Source organism: Thunnus thynnus, chromosome 22 (genome assembly GCF_963924715.1).
Source record: "Thunnus thynnus chromosome 22, fThuThy2.1, whole genome shotgun sequence".
Taxonomy (NCBI): Eukaryota; Metazoa; Chordata; class Actinopteri; order Scombriformes; family Scombridae; genus Thunnus; species Thunnus thynnus.
This window is the reverse complement of record NC_089538.1, coordinates 19,602,429-19,620,996: the sequence shown is the minus strand read 5'-3', so window position 1 is coordinate 19,620,996 and position 18,568 is coordinate 19,602,429. Positions and strand designations below refer to the sequence as shown.

Genomic DNA, 18,568 nt, shown 5'->3' with positions numbered 1-18,568 from the left:
ACAAACACACACTTAAATCACACAAACACAGATAGAAAAAGACAAAAATTGGAGATTTTTTGGGGGGCTAAGCGTACCAAACACACATCTACATTCACATCAAGTGGGAACTTCTTCTTCTGTGTGAAACGGACCACACACACAGACACACACACACACACACACATGCCCACACACACACACACACAGCTGTATTGTTGCATGTAGGGGTGAGTCAGAGCCTATCAGTGAAGCCAAACAATAATAAAAGTGGACCAGTGAAGTGTAAGGAATGGAATGCCAATCACACACACACACACACACACACACACACACACACACACACACAAGCAGGCATGAGCGCGCACACACACACACACAAACACAGATAATTCAAGAAACAAAAGAAAGGCCCATTCAAACAAATTAGATCTCCAACACTCACAAGTTCACATATGCATACCAGAACTGCACCTGCAAAACTGTGCCTGTACACACACACACACTAACACACACACATACACAAACACACATGTGCGGCTGCTACAGCAACCGCTGAAGTCAACAAGTGTAACAAACTTTAAACGCTCACACCAATTTACCGATTTATACGAAATAAAACACTGTAACTGCTACAGAACTGGACGCTCATGTGACCCAGATCAAGGAAGACACGACATTAAAACACGCATAAAGTAATCAGGTTTTAATCCAGTTACAAAATGAGACATAAAAAAAAAAATTTCCCCATAACCAACTTACTGGAAATGAGACAGAAAAACAGCTCCATCAGTGTCTTCTTTCTCATCCACAGCAGTGAAAAAGATCTTAATCTTTAAGATGATATTATAAGAAACAGATGAAGGCTGCCCACCATCAGATATGCTGATAAGCTTATAAATTGTACCTTTTAGATAACCAGCCAACTATAAATACAACATACACAACTCTATTTTTACCACGATAAAGACAAGGATTCTTTTAAACATGAGGCACCACATTGCTTCAAATTACAAAAAAAACGTCCTGCTTTCTGTTAAAGGATCTTAAAAACCATAAAATAAGTGTGTATCCACCAGACACTCCTGACTCTTTAGACCTTGCAAAGTGGTCAATATTATGAGTGCGACTGATCGACAGTGTGTGAGATTAATTCGCCATGATTTACAACATTTTTCACGGGTTGGGCAAACCTAAGAAGCTGTTTTTTTAAAGCTTTTCATCCCCTCAAAGTAAGAAAACAAACCTACATTGGCTTTAAAGTTCATAATTTAGTAGCCTTATTGGATGTGACTCGACAAATGAGAGTCTATCCGCCTCTGGGAAATGCTTCTATACTTCAAACGCCAATCTGTCTGACATTAAATAACAAACACAAAGCATGAATTCAATTCAGTATATTCACATCTAAAGAGAATAAACCGGTTTGCACAAAGCGCTTCATGCAGCAGCGACGGACACAAAAACAGCAGAGGACAGCAGCCCACGGGGGGCTAGAGAAGCTTCTGTGTTTACATGTGTGTATTTGTTTGTGTGTGTGTGTGAATGCCGTAGCACTGAGGCAACACTGGAGCATTCCTATTTGCACGGTATTGTTCCAAGTATCTTTTGTCTTAACCAGGCTGGCACGGGGCGTAACTCTACTGCAATTCAAAGAAGGGCCTGTTTCCAGATTAAAAATAGCCGGCCTTCGCATGAGAACCGGGGGATTCCCCGCATGCAGATACATAGCTCCGTGTTTTCCATTTCGTCTCTGTCCAGTATCATCTCTAAACTATCTCTGATGTGATTTCCTGTCACCTCCGACGTGTCAGGAAAAAAAAAAAAAAGAGACCCAAACGATCCAAGTCATAAATTAATCTCATAAAGCTCAAGAACATCACATAAATCATTATCACAACCTTGTAATCGACCATTACACAATATTTCTCCCCTTGATGTGGGAGTTGTCTGGTAAAGTGTCAAATCAGGCTCTCCTACGATCATTACGGCGAAGGCCTGATGATATTCTGACATCTCTAACAGACGCCTTTAAACGCGTCTGACGCCCCAAAGACAGACGTTATCTCGCTATTGCTCAACTTCAAAAGGCAGCGCCACATACAGACAGATACAAATCAGCTAATTAGTAAAGAAAAGAACGTGTTATCGTTGCTATTTAGCTATTAAAGGCGTCGTATCATATTATGTATAACATCGTATTATATCGTATATTTAGCCAGGATTCCTCCCCTGCCTGGAGGTATTACAGTGTAATTTGTTAACCCACAGATTCTACACCGAAGCAACAACGTGTAGACCTTTTTAAAGCTTTAATAATAACCACTTAAGCTGCATTGGAATTTCTCCTAGAAACTATAGGCCTGCTAAGGCTGAAGTGCCAGACGTTATGCGGGTTGTAAAAATGATACAGCAAATACCAGAAGATACTTCAACTGATGTTTTTGGTGACGCTGACTCACCAAAAAAAAGTCACAATTTGATCCTTTTGACATTTGGAACTCCTAATAACTCACTCATTTACGGTAAAAACCTCCTGCAAAAGCATCCCCAAGAATAAATATTGAGGAAATTCTGCTTTCTTTTTCAGCTGCTACACAACCCAAGAAAGTGTAGTACTAGTGAGAAGCAAAGGTTTTGTGTTTCACCATTAAATTATCTTCATCATTCTGGTGTGGGACAGATCCACCTGATGGAGGTTTTACCTGTGTTATTTATCACCCCGGTTTGAGCAGTGGTGAGCTCTCACCACCGAAGGGGGGGGGGAAAGTGTGACACGTTTCAAATCATCTCACAGATGTTTTGCTCTCCCGTGGTGATGCATGGTAAGGCAGTTTCCTTTGGATGGAGCGGCGCTACAGTCTTAACGGGCCCCTCGCTGTGATTCATACATTGTCAGGATCGTACATCAGTTTCCTGCTTCTCCTCTGCAGATTTTTTCCAAAAGTCCAATATACGCACTTCCCATGTCGAGTATTAGAACCGTATGTATCATGTCTCTCTTTAGACCTCACCTCAACATACACCGGACAGTGTGTGTGCCAATATATCAGGCAGGTAGGCTGCTTTTTGCTGCCTCTTTATCTTACAACAGAGAAAGGAGGACAGAGATGTAGTGGATACTCGCAAGAATATGAGTTTAAATCTTGTCTCTATTGTCTATTACGCCTCCCCAATGAACACTTTTTATGAGACAGATGAGGATAAGTGTTGAAAGTTATGATTGGACTCGTCCTCATGCACTTTCCCCTGCTGGGACTCAGTGAACAATAAAAAACCTTGGGACAATTATTTTAATTAGCGATAAAGCTGTCAGGAAATGGTGAGAAATGCACATTATAAATTCCAAGAGTCAAATTTGATGTATTTATATGAAAACCAACAGATCATCAGTTTATTGTCATATATAATGACGGAAAAACATCAAATCTTCACATCTGAGAAGCTGAAACCAGCTAATTTTTTGGCATATTCGCTTAACAAAATGACTTAAAATGATTATTCAATCATCATAATAGCTTTAGATTAATATTCTACGGTTGCAGCTCTACATTAAACAACATGTTTCTGACACCAGATGCGTTTCTGCACGGGACACATGGCAACAAGTGTCACAAACATCAACCTCGTCAGTTTTCACTTCCAGTATCTGCAGCAGCGATGGTGACTCTACTAGAATAAAAGCTCAATTGTGTGCAAATATTGCTGCAAAAAACCTGATGGATTACTACACTATCACTCAAGTATGTAAGAGGGGGGTAAGGTTGCTTTATTTTCACAGCTGGGAACCACAGGCACATTGCAAGTACTTACAGTAGTATTACATGTATATGATTATATCAGGAGATAAGAAAAAAACATGGCTTAAGTGGAACCGCGGGGGATAGCCCACCTCCATCACTGACCCGCATACTTCACCTCTGCACACATCTGTAACCAAGCAGCTGCAGCCCCCTGACTACTTTCTGTCTACCGAAACGGCTCCAACATGTTCTTTTTTACGCACGCAATTTAACCCGTTTAGCTCGATAAACTCTTTCTGCTGCTGCTGCTTCTGCTGCTGCTGGACAAACAAACTGCTTACACTCTTCTGCACTGATTGCTTGTAAATTCCGGATTGCATTGTTTAACAAGTTCGGTCAGGCGAAGCTGTTTTCCAAGAGCCTGACAAGACAGAAAGCGGGGGCGAAAAGACTGTTTTTTTTCCTCCTAACCTCCCCTAGAGACGGTTTACTGCCTTATCGAAAGTTTCACTTCATCTCCTGCAGTCTGCTATAACATTCCTATAATATTTCTATGCTGATCGTCTCTGCGTGTTCTTATGTTTTATGATCTCTCTATAAGTCTCCTATAATGTACCAACACATAAACGTGTGCACTCCTGGACATTGCGTACAAAAAGTCAGTCGTGCAAATTTGGACATGTTTTGGTGTTTTTATAGTGTCTCTATAATGATAATAAGAGTGATTATGTGTCATTCAGTTGGGAAAGTAAACTCGTGCTGATGTTTCTTGCCAGTTAAGTGAACAATAGCGAATCTGTGCAGACTTTTACTCCCTGTAGAGGTAAAACAAGCCTTCAAAACATCCCAAAGTACAGCATGTGAACTCTAAACGTAAAGGAAACCAGCTTTTACCTGTGATATGGACATGTTCAGGTACACAAAGAGGCCGGTGGTGGAGGCAATCTGCAGCACCACCACCACAATCACCACCATCGCCACCCACATCTTGGACGGTGCTTCCCGGCGCCCCGTCCCGCTCGGCACGCCGGCCGGGACCATCATGTATGCGGTTGACTCGCTGCTCACCGATCTGAAATAATCCTGGTGCTGCTGCTGTGCGCTCGGAGTGGCCATGGCATTCCCGACGCATGAGTAGAACCATAAAACCAAGGGAACAAGCAAAAAACAACAACGGCCAACAATCAGCCTCCCAGACTTGACCGACTGACCGAAAATTGGAGCAAAATTAGATCTCCATGCGTCCGCTGCCAATGGAGCTTTTCATGGAGCAACGAAGGGGAGGAGGATGAGGAGAAGGAGAGAGGAGAGCCGCAGAACAGGCAGGCACAAAAAAAGCAAAGAAAAAAGACGAGCTGAAAAGTCAAAGTTTGGATCTGGCCATGTCTGCTCAGCACTCAGCTGCTGCGTAAAGTGGGGTTGGAGCTGCTGGAAGACGCAGCGCTGCACTGATGGGCTGCAACCGAGAGAAACTAGCAAAGAGGGGCTGGCTTAACCTCTTCATCACCCTGGAGCTGTGGAAGAATGCTCTCTCTCTCTCTCCCTCTCTCTCCCTCTCTCTCTCTCTTTCTCTTTCACACAGTTTTCTTTCAGTTTCAACGGTGCTTTCTAGGCATATATTGCCCAAGCAGAGCATAATAACAACAAAAAAAGCAATTAAAACAGATACATATTTTCACATAACTCACTTAACCCAAATATGCAAATTTACACTTTAAAAAAAGTGGCAAAAATTGATATATTCTGTGTGAATTTGGTTTGGCCATATTGATTAATTGGTGTAGGTAGGTGCAGGAGGAGCTGGCAGAGGGCGCTCTCTCTCTCTATTTGACTCCTAACAATTCAAGACTCTGCAGCAGTAATGATATGAGGTCACTGGACTGAAATAGTGCAGAAACAATTAGACCGATCAGAGAGTTTATTCAGATAACAGTCAGCAACAATTTTGATAACTGACTGATTGTTTTAGTCATTTTTAAGCAAAGCTTCCAGCTTCTCAAATGGGAATATGTCCTACAGAGTATAGTTGGGTTATGGACTTATGGTCCAACAAAACAAGCAATTTTTCACTATTTTTTGACATTTTATGAACTAAATGTTTCATAGATTAACCAAAAAAGATAATTAATTATGGAATTCTTTGTTGAAGTACCATTGAAGCTTTTTTTTTTTTTTGTTCAAAGGGATTTCTTTATCTTTAATAATAGAAATAAGTCCAAATAATTGTCCTCTCTCTTTCTGTTAATCTTTGTGTTTTCTGAGCGGCTACCTCCAGGGTTTGCATCTGTGGTCTATTTTAGAGCTTTACACTGTTTGAGAGCAAATATTTGCCCAGTACCCTCCAGTTTATCAGCCACGATTAAATATTTGAACTTCAGTTTCCAAAAACATCACAGAGCTACAGTCAAAGCTGCTGACTTCATTGTTAGCGGATGAGACGTTAACTCACAGGGTGATGAATACAATATCTAGATTTTATTGCTGTCTGCAGACAAAAAAAAAAGAAAGAAGTAATTGCATCGTCTCCAAAGCCCCCATCCTGCCTTAAATCACTGTAAAATAGAGCAGTGAGTATCAGCTTTGTCATCTTGGCTTACGCACATAGTCATGACGCAGCTCATATTTTCCCCCTAAGAAAGACAATAAGTGGTTTAAAGGAAGGAGACAGGCAAAAAGCATGTTTACAGCTCAGCTCTAAACAACGGTCTTTCCTTTGTTTCCTTTCCATCACCGCAAACAGCTGGGAAGCAGTGTGTGTGTGTGTGCCGTCATAGCTGCTTATCGAAGATGAGAAGCAGACGAGCCGGCGGAGGAGATGTGGTTGAGTCTCTGCCAGATAGGCAACTCTGGATGGGACTTTTCTCCTCTTCAGACTTTGGTTAGAAGAAGTAATCATTTCCAGGGACAGGAGCAAATGAGGTTCAAACCAAGTCAAGAGTGAGACCCCAAAGAGTTGATTCCAGTCGCCCGTGGTTCTGTTCTCTTTCTAGTGAAGAATAAGTGATATTTGTTGGAGTAAAACTCGCCAGCATCGCAATCTGAGGGTGAAAGACGGTGCCGAATGCAGGTGCGGTCCACAAAAGTTCTCTTTAAAGCGAACCCCGGTGAAATCCACCTGTGTAGCCTGAGCCAGATGTGAAAGCTATCCGTTCCAATGGACTGGGACTTGACATGCCCGTTCTTTTAATACAAATCTTCATGGTCAGGAAGGGGATGTTGTGGTCTGCAGACGAGACAGAATCAAATTTGCACTGATGGAAATATCTAAACACAGATGGTTAAAGCAACAACATTAAAATAGAGAGAAGGGAAGTAATCAAATGCTTTCCATGTCTACAAAAACCATTTGTTTTAATAGAAATGACATTGTTTTGGGTTAGAAGTCGACTCCTCGAGGGCTGATTCTGCAAACAACTGTTGAGGGTGTCTTTGTCTGGATGGTATTGCGCTACTGTAAGGTCATAAATTTGACCCCCGACAGAGAACAGTTACTTAACTGCACTGATGTCGCTTGCAACTATCCCAGTGACATTTACAGAGGAACAAATAATCCTATTTGGTAACACTGTGGCTGAATTGCTGTAAAATTAGCTCCTTCTCCTCTCATTAAATCACAAAGCAGCCAGAAAGCTGTCTTGCCGGGAGAGAAAGTTCACCACTAACAACATCCTCCGGGAAGACCTCCGCAACAGAGATGCCAAGGCCAGAGGGGATGTTTTGTTGATCTAATGTGATACTCCACCTAAAATCTATCTTTTGAGAGTGAAACAAAGGCTGTGGTGAGTTTGGATTCACAGCAGTTGATACTGTAGATCTCATGCTGGATAAAAGTAACAAAGCATCTATAGAGACGTTTCAAACTGCGCAAAGTGCGCTCCTCTAAGATCCATCCATGAGCTTGATGCAGGCGACTTGACGGGGTCGTGTGAGATTGTCCGTCCAAGAAAAACGACAGCATCAGTCAGCAAATGCTTAAAAATGACTATGTTCAAGTGACAAAGACCTCTGCTGGCTGTGGGAAATATGACTCCGTCCCGTCACGAGCCAAGAAGGAAATTGTTTTATGGTTTTCGTAGAGCCACAGAGTCCACCAGTGAGGAGGCAGACGGTGGCTGAATGACACAGGAGACCACTATTCGCTTCCTGTCTCCCACTGACAGTGTTGGTTTTCTTTGAAACATGGCCATAATCATTCTTTTAACCTTAATCAAACTTTATTTTAACCCCAACCGCAATCTCCCACCAACAATAACCAAGTTGTTTTTGTGCCTAAACCTAACCGAACCTTAACCGCACTGGAGTCACATCAGAAAATGGGTTTTTATTTTCGCAGCTGCAATTTTCGCGGTTTCTGAAAGGAAATGACAAATTGATTAGCATACGGATGAACAGCAGGGAAGTGAATAATGCTGCAGGAAAGAGCTAGGGATGGGGCACCTAGTTAACCTTTACGGTAACGACAATAAAGACAATAAACCTTTTGTTTCACATTTCCAAATCCGAGTGACGTGTCTTTTAAGGCTACAAATTCTTTAGAAGGAAACAATGCTTATCAATAATTAATCATTCTTCTTTACTATCTGTTACCAAGGAAGGAAAACACAGCAGAGTCTCTGGTGGCCCATTGCTCACACAGTGTTAAAAAGGAGGTTGAGGTTGCATTCTCCAGTCCACGACTCACTCAGATTTATGAACTTGGAGCCGGTAGCCAATGGTACCCTCGTAAAATAGACTGATGTGTGCTCAGCAGCCTTGAAATGCTGCTCTCATAACCACCTACGCTGAAACCGAAGATAGATAGGAATCAAACCTGGGTCCAATAGTATTTCCAGATTTTTCTGCTGATTTTGTCATCCAGAAGAAGAATTCAGTGGATCCCACATTCTTCTTCTCTGGCAATGGAGCTGGAGGCTGCAAAGGAACATTTGCTGGTTTCATGCATTGCTAAAGGACACTTCAATGTGAGCGAATGATAGAGTGATACTTTCCCATCCACATTTTCCCAGATGGTCAAAGCACTGGAAAAACAGTCCTATCATTACCAGCCAATGTTTTTAACCTCTAGCCTACCGCCGCCCCGAAATCAAACCAACTTAATACTCCATCAAAAATGTTTTAAGAGTCAGAACATCAATATTTGAAAATCAATCTAATCTGACGCAATGCTATCTGAACTGTCCGATGCGGTCAACCAAACTCATCTGTAAAAGAAAGTGGAAACAAATGGTACAAGTTATTTCCAATGTTTTAACCTTGGTCCCATAATAATAGGGAAATAATACATCCACATGTCCAAGCTGTGTGATCCTGGCACGGCGCTTGGATGCAGTCAGAAAAGATAAAATGGATGTATTGGTGAAAAATAGTGGTAAGCAACAGTGCCGTCAGGAGTGATGAAGGGAAAGAAACATTGCCAAAACTAGAGTGAGGTGATGAATACTTCAGTTCTCTCACTGAATATTACAAAGTCTTGCCTTGAAAATCTGTGTAGGTAAGTATTTATCAATAAAAAAAGTACATAAAACTGCTCTAAACAACATTTCTTTATTAACAATGGATCAAATCAAATGTGTAATGTGAGATAGGTCTACATTATGACAAAGAACACAGAGGATTCATCCGACTTTGCAGATACCCTCAGCTCTACGGAGCTTTTTAGGGTCTTTCAGCTCATTGTTTTGGTTTTACAACCTGCAACTTTACTGTTGTGATTCGTTCCCCCCAATCTCACCACAAAAATCTCAATTAATACTGCTTTAAATTCCAAAATGAGAGGTATGTACCCCTAAAACTGTTAAAGACACTTAAATAGTAAAGTTTATATTAGCATATAGTCAATTATTGTTTCTGTTGGATGGCTTGAACTTCCATAATATTTCATATTTTAGGAATTTCACCTGTTTTATAAACCTTATTCTACAAATATCAATGGACACATGCACATGCAGTGTTTCCAAAATTGTTCCCAAATGTTTCAACCTTTATGCGTCTTACAAATAAATTCTTACAAATAACTTCAAGTTTTACATGAATGTAGTTGAGTAATAAAACCTTAAAGAATTCAAATAAAGTGTACCTCAAAATTATATTTATGTATCATAGTTGAGTCAAAGCTCTTAAAAAAATTTATTTTCCTCCTCACTTTCATAAAAAAAAACACTTCTTATGGTGATGTATGGAGTTAATTTAGCTATACTTTTATACATCTGGTGGATAAGTCCTCTTTCACTAATATAAAGGGTGGATAAATTGAATCAAGGTGCGTTTAACCTCCCATAGGGCAGCAGACCGAGATTAAGTACCACTGCCATTATTTCCCATTACATGTAGAAACCCTCCTGCTATACATCCTCCTTGTGTCATCATGCCTTTTCCCTTTTTCCCTTTTTCCCCTTCTCCTCCCCTCAGTCCTCCCTCCTTTTCTGGCAGCGATCCTCCACCTGACAACACAACAAGCATTTATCCAGATGTGTTTGTGCGTGTGTGTGTGTCCCCTCTGACACCACAGCTGTCCGCCCAGCCCCGCAGCTTATCTATGTGCATGTGCGTCACTGTGTGTGTGTGTGCGTGTGTGTGTGTGTGTGTGTGTGTGAGTGTGTCGGTCAGTTGGCGTCCCGTGGTGAGAAAACATAATAGTGATCAGTGGTGGGAGTTAAAAGTTCAGACTAAGCATTCCATGACATATTATGTATGGGAGCCAAGGGACACACTGCAGCCAGGTCAGTGTGTGTGTGTGTGTGTGTGTGTGTGTTGTACGTCTTTTTGTCACATTTTATTCACATCAGAAACAACAACAACAACAAAAGAAAGGCTGTCAGAATTTTATAGGTTGCTTTTTGCAAGATTTAGATTGAAGTTTGTGAACTCTGAACTAACTCAAAATGTTAAATCTGCATATTAAATCAAAATCTATTGAATTTGTGCTCTTTGTTTTGCATATCTGTGTTTTTTTTGCTAAATAATTTGTATATTGATTAAACTAAACCAGTCTTAATCTGAATAATTCAATATTTAATCTAAATGTTACATAAATATGACAACTAAATCTCAAAATTATATCACAATCTGCAGTAAAAAGGACTATAACCAGGGATTACAGTTATGTTATTGGTGTGTGTTGATCCATTTTTGTCCCACCTAGATTAATTTGTCAATACAAACTCTACTGTTACTGTACACAAACTATCTTTGTCCCGTCTCCCACTCACTCCATCTGTGCTGGAGATAGAGAACTGCTTTGTACTGTTTGCAGATCTGCATGTGTGTTCATGCATACAAACATAAAACAGCACACCTAAATCTGTGTGTGTGTTTTCCCCCCCTCCTGACCCTTATTCCCTTTTGACCTATTAAGTGTGTATTTGTTTTATTTTTTGAATATGCGAGCGAGGCATTGATGACTAAGAACAATAAAACTCTTTATTAAAAATTGCTCCTTCAAGGGTCACTCAAGCTGAATTTGGCATTCTCTGACTCAAGTAGTTAACAATAAAAAAAAAAGAAAAAAGAAAAACAAAGTATTTTATTCTTCTGCAGGATCACATCACTGTTTGGTTAAGCGCTGTTGCTCCCTCCTCCTCTGGATCTGACCTCAGTAAGTAAGTGATTATGAAAATAAGTTTTCTTCAAGCCAGAACACAAATTCATCACAAATGCTGACACTCAGACCAATCCAGAAGATGAATGAATCACAAATAAAGATTTTCTTTTTCTGGCTCATTATAAGAGGAAATAACAGAATAAGTATCCAACATTGCATTTTATGAAAGACAGACATGGTACACCACTGACTTTTAGTGGGAAACAAATACACATTTAATCTTTTATCACATTTTTAATTTATAGTTATCTCTTGATGGTGATCCTCAAAACATGTGTGAGGGATGTTTCAGTCTATGATGGAAATGAAAAAGCAAATATATTCAAAAATAAAGTCTTTATTTCCAGCATTATATTTAGTACATATATACTGTACTATATACATATGTATATGGTACAGTGTTACATTTAGCTGTATTACATTCTTAAGAAGACCTGAAGCAAAATAAACACATAATCAGCAGGACCAATATAGCATTATTTTTATAGAATAAATAACATTTTTTCCCCAAAATAGAAAACTTAATTGGCACCAATTGTTGTCATTTCATCACATGGGTGACCTCATGCTGAAAACACTCGGGGAACATTGCTCCTGTGCTGCCATCTAAAGGACATGTGCGGTTATTGCTGTTGGATCTCAATCAAAACTGCATTTACAATTGCACGAATCTGCTTGGCAATGCGCTCTTACATTCGTCTTGGAATAAAACCATTACCTCTGGTTCATCGTCCAGTATCTTAAATATACAGCTCCCAGGATAAACATGTCATAAAATGTGCCAATGTTTGTTTTAACTGCGTGTCAAGCATCTCTTTGTTGGAACTGTGGTCAGTTTTTCCTAATAAAATAAACTTTTTGTCAAGATAGGCTTTCACTGAATTTCAGCGAGAAATAAATTCAGTCAAAAAATATTCCATTTCAGATTATGAAACAATATTATTGCAGTAAACCACATGTCAATGTAAATGTCAGCCAGTGACAGCGTGGAGGTGTGGGTGGATATCAATATTTTTATTCTCTTCTGTGTTTATCTGACTGTCTACATGCCAGTCATCACAAATATGATCCTATTAATAACATTAAAGAACTAGACAAGCATTTTAGCTTCATCGATGGAAGATGTGATGATGGTTTCAGCAAGCTGGTGGGCAAATAGATGAAGATCGCTACCATCTGCTATTTGCTCTCTGCTTTTGGCACGCAAGGCCCAGTCTATGATGTCATAGGAGAGAGACTCCGCAAAAGTCTCCATCACGGCTCCAAGTTGAGGTCCTCCTTCAAAATACTCTCTTGAGATATTGTTTATAGACAGTGAGTGCATCAGATGCTCCATTAACTCCACCTGGGGGTCGTCGTTGGCAACGCCTGAGTCGTCCTCTTGGTCCTTCGGGGTTGGCGGAGGAGGGGACGGCAGGAACTCCTTTGCAAGGCCTCCTTTCAGCTTACGGGCGAAACTGTGTCTGCTCCTCTCGAGCTCGGGTAGAAGCGGAGTGGTAGGAGGGGCGTCGGGGTAGTCGAGAGATCCAACGATGGGGAGTCCCGACTGAGACAGAGGTGGATGACAGGGCTGGGGGTCTCTGGACGCCTGGAGTTCCACGTCCGAAACGTCCTTTTCTCTTCCAGATTCATCCGAAGAAGCCTGTCCACCATCCGTCTTCACCCCAGTTGGTCTTGAACTCTGGAAACCTTCTACATGATCCTCTATGTTTTGGCTTCTACATGCTTCCCTCAGAGCAGCCTCAATCACCACTGAGGCTAACTCTTCAGCTAACGTCTCCGGGTCTTGATTTAAACTGGAAAACCTCCAGTCCACTTCAGGTTCAACCATTTCCGTTTGGCCTAGAAGCGACTGTATTATGTTGTCAGCCATATTGTTGGCAAATTTCTCAATAGTCCCAACGTCTACGGGGCTGCTCTTGAGGCCTGCAGAAATGCCAGTTTCTTCTGGGGTGAGCTCCGGCACCATAGGATCTGGACTTACTGCCTGCATCGCATCCTGTGAGGATAAAAGCAATAATGTCGGTAAAAAAATGAAAGAGATATTGTTTTTCCTGGAGTCATTTTTCCTTGCAAGAATATGGGGAAGGCCAATACATGGAATAAGCATAGAAATGAATCCAAAGATGGTTTGAACCTCTGCCTAGTTCTTATAATTAGATCGTTTTGAATTTTTTTTTCTTTAAATATTGCTTGCCAGCATCTTCAGTTAAAGCCAGGCAGCACATAAATATTTCCCCTAAATGGTGCTGCATTTCCTTCTATGTCTCTACCCTGCAAATATTTCCACATTCCTTGCCTGTTTCAGATTAGGGTGATAGATAGAAGCGATAGATAAGCTACATATTGAAAGAATGTTGTATGTATAAGACACGGCACAGAAGAGAAAGTGTAATCAGGACTGATGTAAAAACAGAGGAAGAAAACAGACGGACAGAAAGAACAGAAAGTCCCCTCACACAGCCTCAGATGGAAAGTAAGATTGAGGTCTCCAACCACAGCCTGTCACCATATGAGCTGTCAGCAAGCCAGGATGTGACAAGCAGGAAGTTCAGCTCGCTATTAGATTACGCAAAAAACGAAAAAAAAAAAAAACCAGCTGGCCTCTGCAGCAGCAACCTGTCCCTTTTTCTAAACTCGGTTTTTGCAGGCATCTGTAATTCATGGGGATAGAGCTTTGTTTAGTAATTGCAGCTTTAAGTTGGTCAAACAGAAATGGAGCAAAGCAAATGTTGCACAGAAAAGTATTACGCTGTTGACCTCTGATTCATACATGAAATGAGACATCTACATCAGCATGATGGTATAAAAAAAAAAGGCTTTGAAAAGAAACATGTGCCTCTTTGTTTTACAAGGCTTGATTCAGCAAATAAGGGTGTCAGTTTTCACGAGGACTCCAACTGCAGTTATTGATATGAAATAACATGGAAACTCATAGCTGTTATTGCTCTCGAGGGCATAGATTCACAAAGCTGTGTTGATAGGTATTTTTAGTACTGTATTGGTTAGTTTTATGAATAAAGACCAAACAGTTTGACTGTTTTGCTCTTGGGTTTTTTTTTATATTAGTTTTTTCCTCCTAGCTTTAAAAATAATTCTCCACTTTGGCTTGAAATTGTTTTCGGAAACCTTCATGACATGTTTATTCACACATTTTGTGAGAAAAATGGATCAGAAAGACAATGAGGAGGTAACCGCAAAATGAACTTAACACCCAGAACTACTGCTGTGGCACCACTATGTCTTTTAATGCAGCCACGGGTTTCCGAATCAACATTTCACGTCCATCTTGTGATCACGGTTTCAAGTTTAGCTTTTGCCAAGATGATTTGATATGAATTTAATTCAAATTTTCTAGGATGTAACACCTTCCTCGTGTGATGATTTCTTTCACACGCACTCTTTTTCCTCTCTCAGCTCCTTCTTTATGCTGCTAAAGCGAATGACCTTGTCTGCAACGCTAGAGGTATTGACTTTACCAAATGACTCCAGTATGTTTGTGTGCGTGTTAGAAAAAAAACAACAAAAAAAAAAAAAACACAGTGTGTCACAGCGTTATCCTGCCATTATTCACTCAGTGGACCACAGCCGGGGTTCAAAATGGACGGGGCTCAAAGAGGAGGACGAGATAGAGAATGAATCGCAGATGTGGAACAAATTACAGCTAAAACAAAGAATGTTTTCCCTTGGCAATCCGACTTGGACATCCTGATGGGCAGAGGAACATTTATGGGATGAGGATGCTTCTTTGCTACCTCGGTGTGTCTGCGCTACACGACCCTGTCTAAACAGAAAGTCAGTTTGATGCTAAATGCTCATTTGTTGAAGCCAAAACAGATCACCTCACTTTCAGTCTTCTCTAAAGATCCAGACAGGGTTTCTACATTGCCTCTTACAGCAAGTCGGACAAAGGCCAGTTAGTCAATATGTTGCAAAATATTGTTGGAAATGCAATGCATCAATTGACCTTTTATTAAAACCAGATTTCATACACACCCATGTCAGTATTTTTTAATGTATTGTGACAAATCCAAAGAGTTTTAGAAGCCACTTTTCCTAATAAATTGCCAAAAAGTATTTACACAAGTCATATCTTTGGTTTTCTGTTTGTAAGAAATTAGTCAAGGTTTGTTAGCCCAATAAAAAGTGGATAAGACCAGAGATTTAACACTACAAAAACAGATAAGACAAGAAATTATACAAAGTTTCCCTGACTAAAAAAGAGATTTAAAGGATTATGAAGTATGGCAGATCAAAAGGGCAACTTCTGATTTACTGTGATACCTGGCAAGACACAGAAAGCATCTTGAGGGCCAACTGGATGACATCAAAGCCACAAGTTACATAAATGTACCAGAAAATATGAAAAAGTCAGACAGCCAGTGCTGCCTGCAGTTTTACTTACCAGTTACTAACAGTTTACTCTGTGGTGTCTCAAGTGCGAATGACTCTACACGGAAATGGTTTTATAAATAAAGTTTTACTCACTTCCTGCGTGCGTCCTGTGTGTGCGTGCGTGTGTGTGTGTGTGTGTGTGACAGACAGAGATAGTAAGAGGAAGTGTATTTCTGCATGGGTTGATCTGTTAAAAGTAACATGCACCAATGACAACTGCACCTGACATCATAAAGCTAGTTTAACGGGAAATTATTCCGTCTATTTCTTATTATTTATTCTTGTTCATGAGGTCAAACTAATAAAAGAGAGCATGAGAGCAAGAGGGAGAGGAGATGGATGGCTGGGGAGGACGAAATGATGCAGAGAAGGGAAAGCTCCTCAGCCAGATAGTATTTTTTACAGTACTTTTATGGTTTTACTTCAGTTTGGTGCACAGCAATAGCCGGAAAATTTAAACAATCCCCTCAAACTGTACGGTTTTTACTTCCATGACCCTGAGTTTAGTGTCCAAACCTCAATGGTGCAGATTTCTTAGCAGCTTTAACCAAATCCTAAGAACTGTAAAAAACTATTGCTCTCAGCTCTAATGGAGACACAAGCAATCTGGACAAAGCTGCTCTCATGTGAAGGCTTTTTGTCTTGGATGAGGAGAACTGGGAGGGGAGATGAAATAAAAGCAGCGTTGTGAGATGATATCTCTCTGTAGACTTCATTAGACGCCAGATTGCACTGCCTGAACCGTAACCCTTGAAGCTGCGTTAGAGTATCCTGTCCAAATAAAGTGAACATGGAGTGATTGTTACTGGACTCAGGGGCTTGTTTATTTTGTGTGTGTGTGTGTGTGTGTGTCTGTGTATTGAAACTGTTGGTTTTGTGCAACACATTGAAGTGAAATAAATACCAAGGGATGTTTGTTCACTTTTGCAGTTTAATGATATTGGGTCCAGAGAGAGTTTATGGTGTGTTGAAGATGTATTCAGAAATGACATAGCTCTGTATGGCATTAATATTACAGTAATGATCTCATCTCTTGTAATCCAGAGGACAACTCCTCCCAAACTCTTCTGGCAACTGGACGGACATTAGCTGCCATCTTCCCCCCAGTGTTTATCCCACGGATCCTGAACTTGCCCTCTGGATGCATGAATGTGATTTGCAATTTTATGACCCTCTATTATCCAGACTGTTAATGCAGTTAAATTCCGTGTTGTGAGACCAAGTAGACCCATTGTGCTCTTTAAGCTCCAGTTCAGGAAATTCTTATCTGTGCGCTGATTGCTCAACACGATAATTTAAATAGACTTTAAGGGTCATTTCAGTCTTGTATGACAGCCTAAAGAGAAATCATGACATGCCAGATCTGTATTATGTTGGAAAACCAGTAAAACTAAAACATAAAAAGAAAAAAAATATACCCTCTGACATGCAGAGCCTGTGAGAATACTTGGTGTATTGTGCAATTCTGTGTTATATACTGTATTGCACATCATCTTATTTATCCTAGCTGTGAGCTGCCAACTGGGAAAGCTGTTGATGTAACCCTGCTAGTGCTAAACATGGGACGTGCTAGCTCACTTGGAATCACAAATAGTGCATGAATGAATTCATGAAAGTTATTCTTGTGAGTCCTGCAAATGAAACGAATCAACAAATGTCACCAAGCACCAAAAATATAAATTAAAAACAAAAATTTTATCTGTTGTAATGTAATCACCTCTCTGCACTCTCACATGTTAAGTCAGGGTGCTAAGATTTGAGAATTAAATAATCGTTATTATCAGTTAAATGGAAATCATTGAAACAATATTAAGATAAATAAAGAAAACAAATATTGACTTATGAGTAGTGTTAATGCATACAAAACGCCATTTTTTCCATCATGTAGAACTAAATTTATGATGTAAAAAGGACTATGAAAGGCCTGGATTTCAGTTACCTTCCCAACATTTTAAGGCCTTACAGCACCTGCAAAGCATTAATTAAGATATCATGCAGCTCTTATAAGGCTTATTTTTAATTTCTTAATGAAATAAATTTGATATAGTGTGCATGCCGCCTACATATCCAACATGTAGGCGGCATGCACACCTTTGAGTAGTAGTGAGACATTATCTTGTTCTCCGTCTTCTATGTGTTTGTATATTTAAGATAAGATACATGATAGAATTATCCCAAATTATATTTTTCTGTAAGATGCACAATATACATGGTTAAATAAATGTATACATATCATATACTATACATACATTAATTAAACATATGGTAAAATATAATAAAAGTAGTGAAAATGTATGTAGAATAGAGAGAGGTACAAAGTATACATGATAAAGGTGCAACTCATGAATGAAAGCTCAAAAAAACTGCAGAAAGGTTAATATATATAAACATATATGTGACATTACTGTGAAAAAAGCTGCACAGAAAGCTGCACCAGGATATAAATAACAATGGTAAAAAAAATTTGTGACTAATGAATTTATCGGTCCTTGTGTTTGATCATGTGCACAAGTAAGTGAGATTTATGTCACATGTACGTTTGCATGTCTGCACTGAAATAATCACCATCAGTTGCAGTAAGACTTGCGTGCTTGGGTCATGAGGAAAACATCAATAAAATCCCCAACGTTTAAACTGTTGTCGGTAGCGAGGACGTTTGAAAATGTCACATGCTCCTCCCTCCCTCTGGGTTCGTTGGATTCGAGACCAACGAAATGAGGTGGGCGGGTGATTTGTACGCTCAACTTTGAATTCACCAACGCTTAATAAAGCAACACACGTCTTCACTTCTATTAAATAACATAATATCAATATATAACAATATACTTTATATACATACCTGTTGTTTTTA

At 40.0% G+C, this 18,568-nt stretch overlaps 2 protein-coding genes across 3 annotated transcripts in view; both read right to left on the bottom strand.

The window, feature by feature from the left end:
* Nucleotides 1–5,229, bottom strand: part of tnfsf10l (TNF superfamily member 10, like) — a 73,630-nt gene extending 68,401 nt beyond the window's left edge. For both annotated transcript variants that reach the window (XR_010925257.1, XM_067579008.1), the window contains exon 1: nt 4,617–5,229. Coding sequence is in view for 1 of the 2 variants with exons in the window: in XM_067579008.1 (XP_067435109.1) it covers nt 4,617–4,838 (222 nt within the window). In the remaining variant the exon portion in view is untranslated. The remainder of the gene's footprint in view (nt 1–4,616) is intronic.
* A 6,412-nt stretch (nt 5,230–11,641) lies between these two features.
* On the bottom strand, nt 11,642–15,758 carry si:dkey-171c9.3 (A-kinase anchor protein 11). Its single transcript, XM_067580144.1, has 2 exons — nt 15,728–15,758; nt 11,642–13,321 (listed from the first exon to the last, which is right to left on the bottom strand). Exon 2 carries the CDS (start codon nt 13,313–13,315, stop codon nt 12,413–12,415), a length of 903 nt encoding a protein of 300 aa, XP_067436245.1. The 5' UTR covers nt 13,316–13,321; nt 15,728–15,758; the 3' UTR covers nt 11,642–12,412.
* Nucleotides 15,759–18,568: the final 2,810 nt, after the last annotated feature.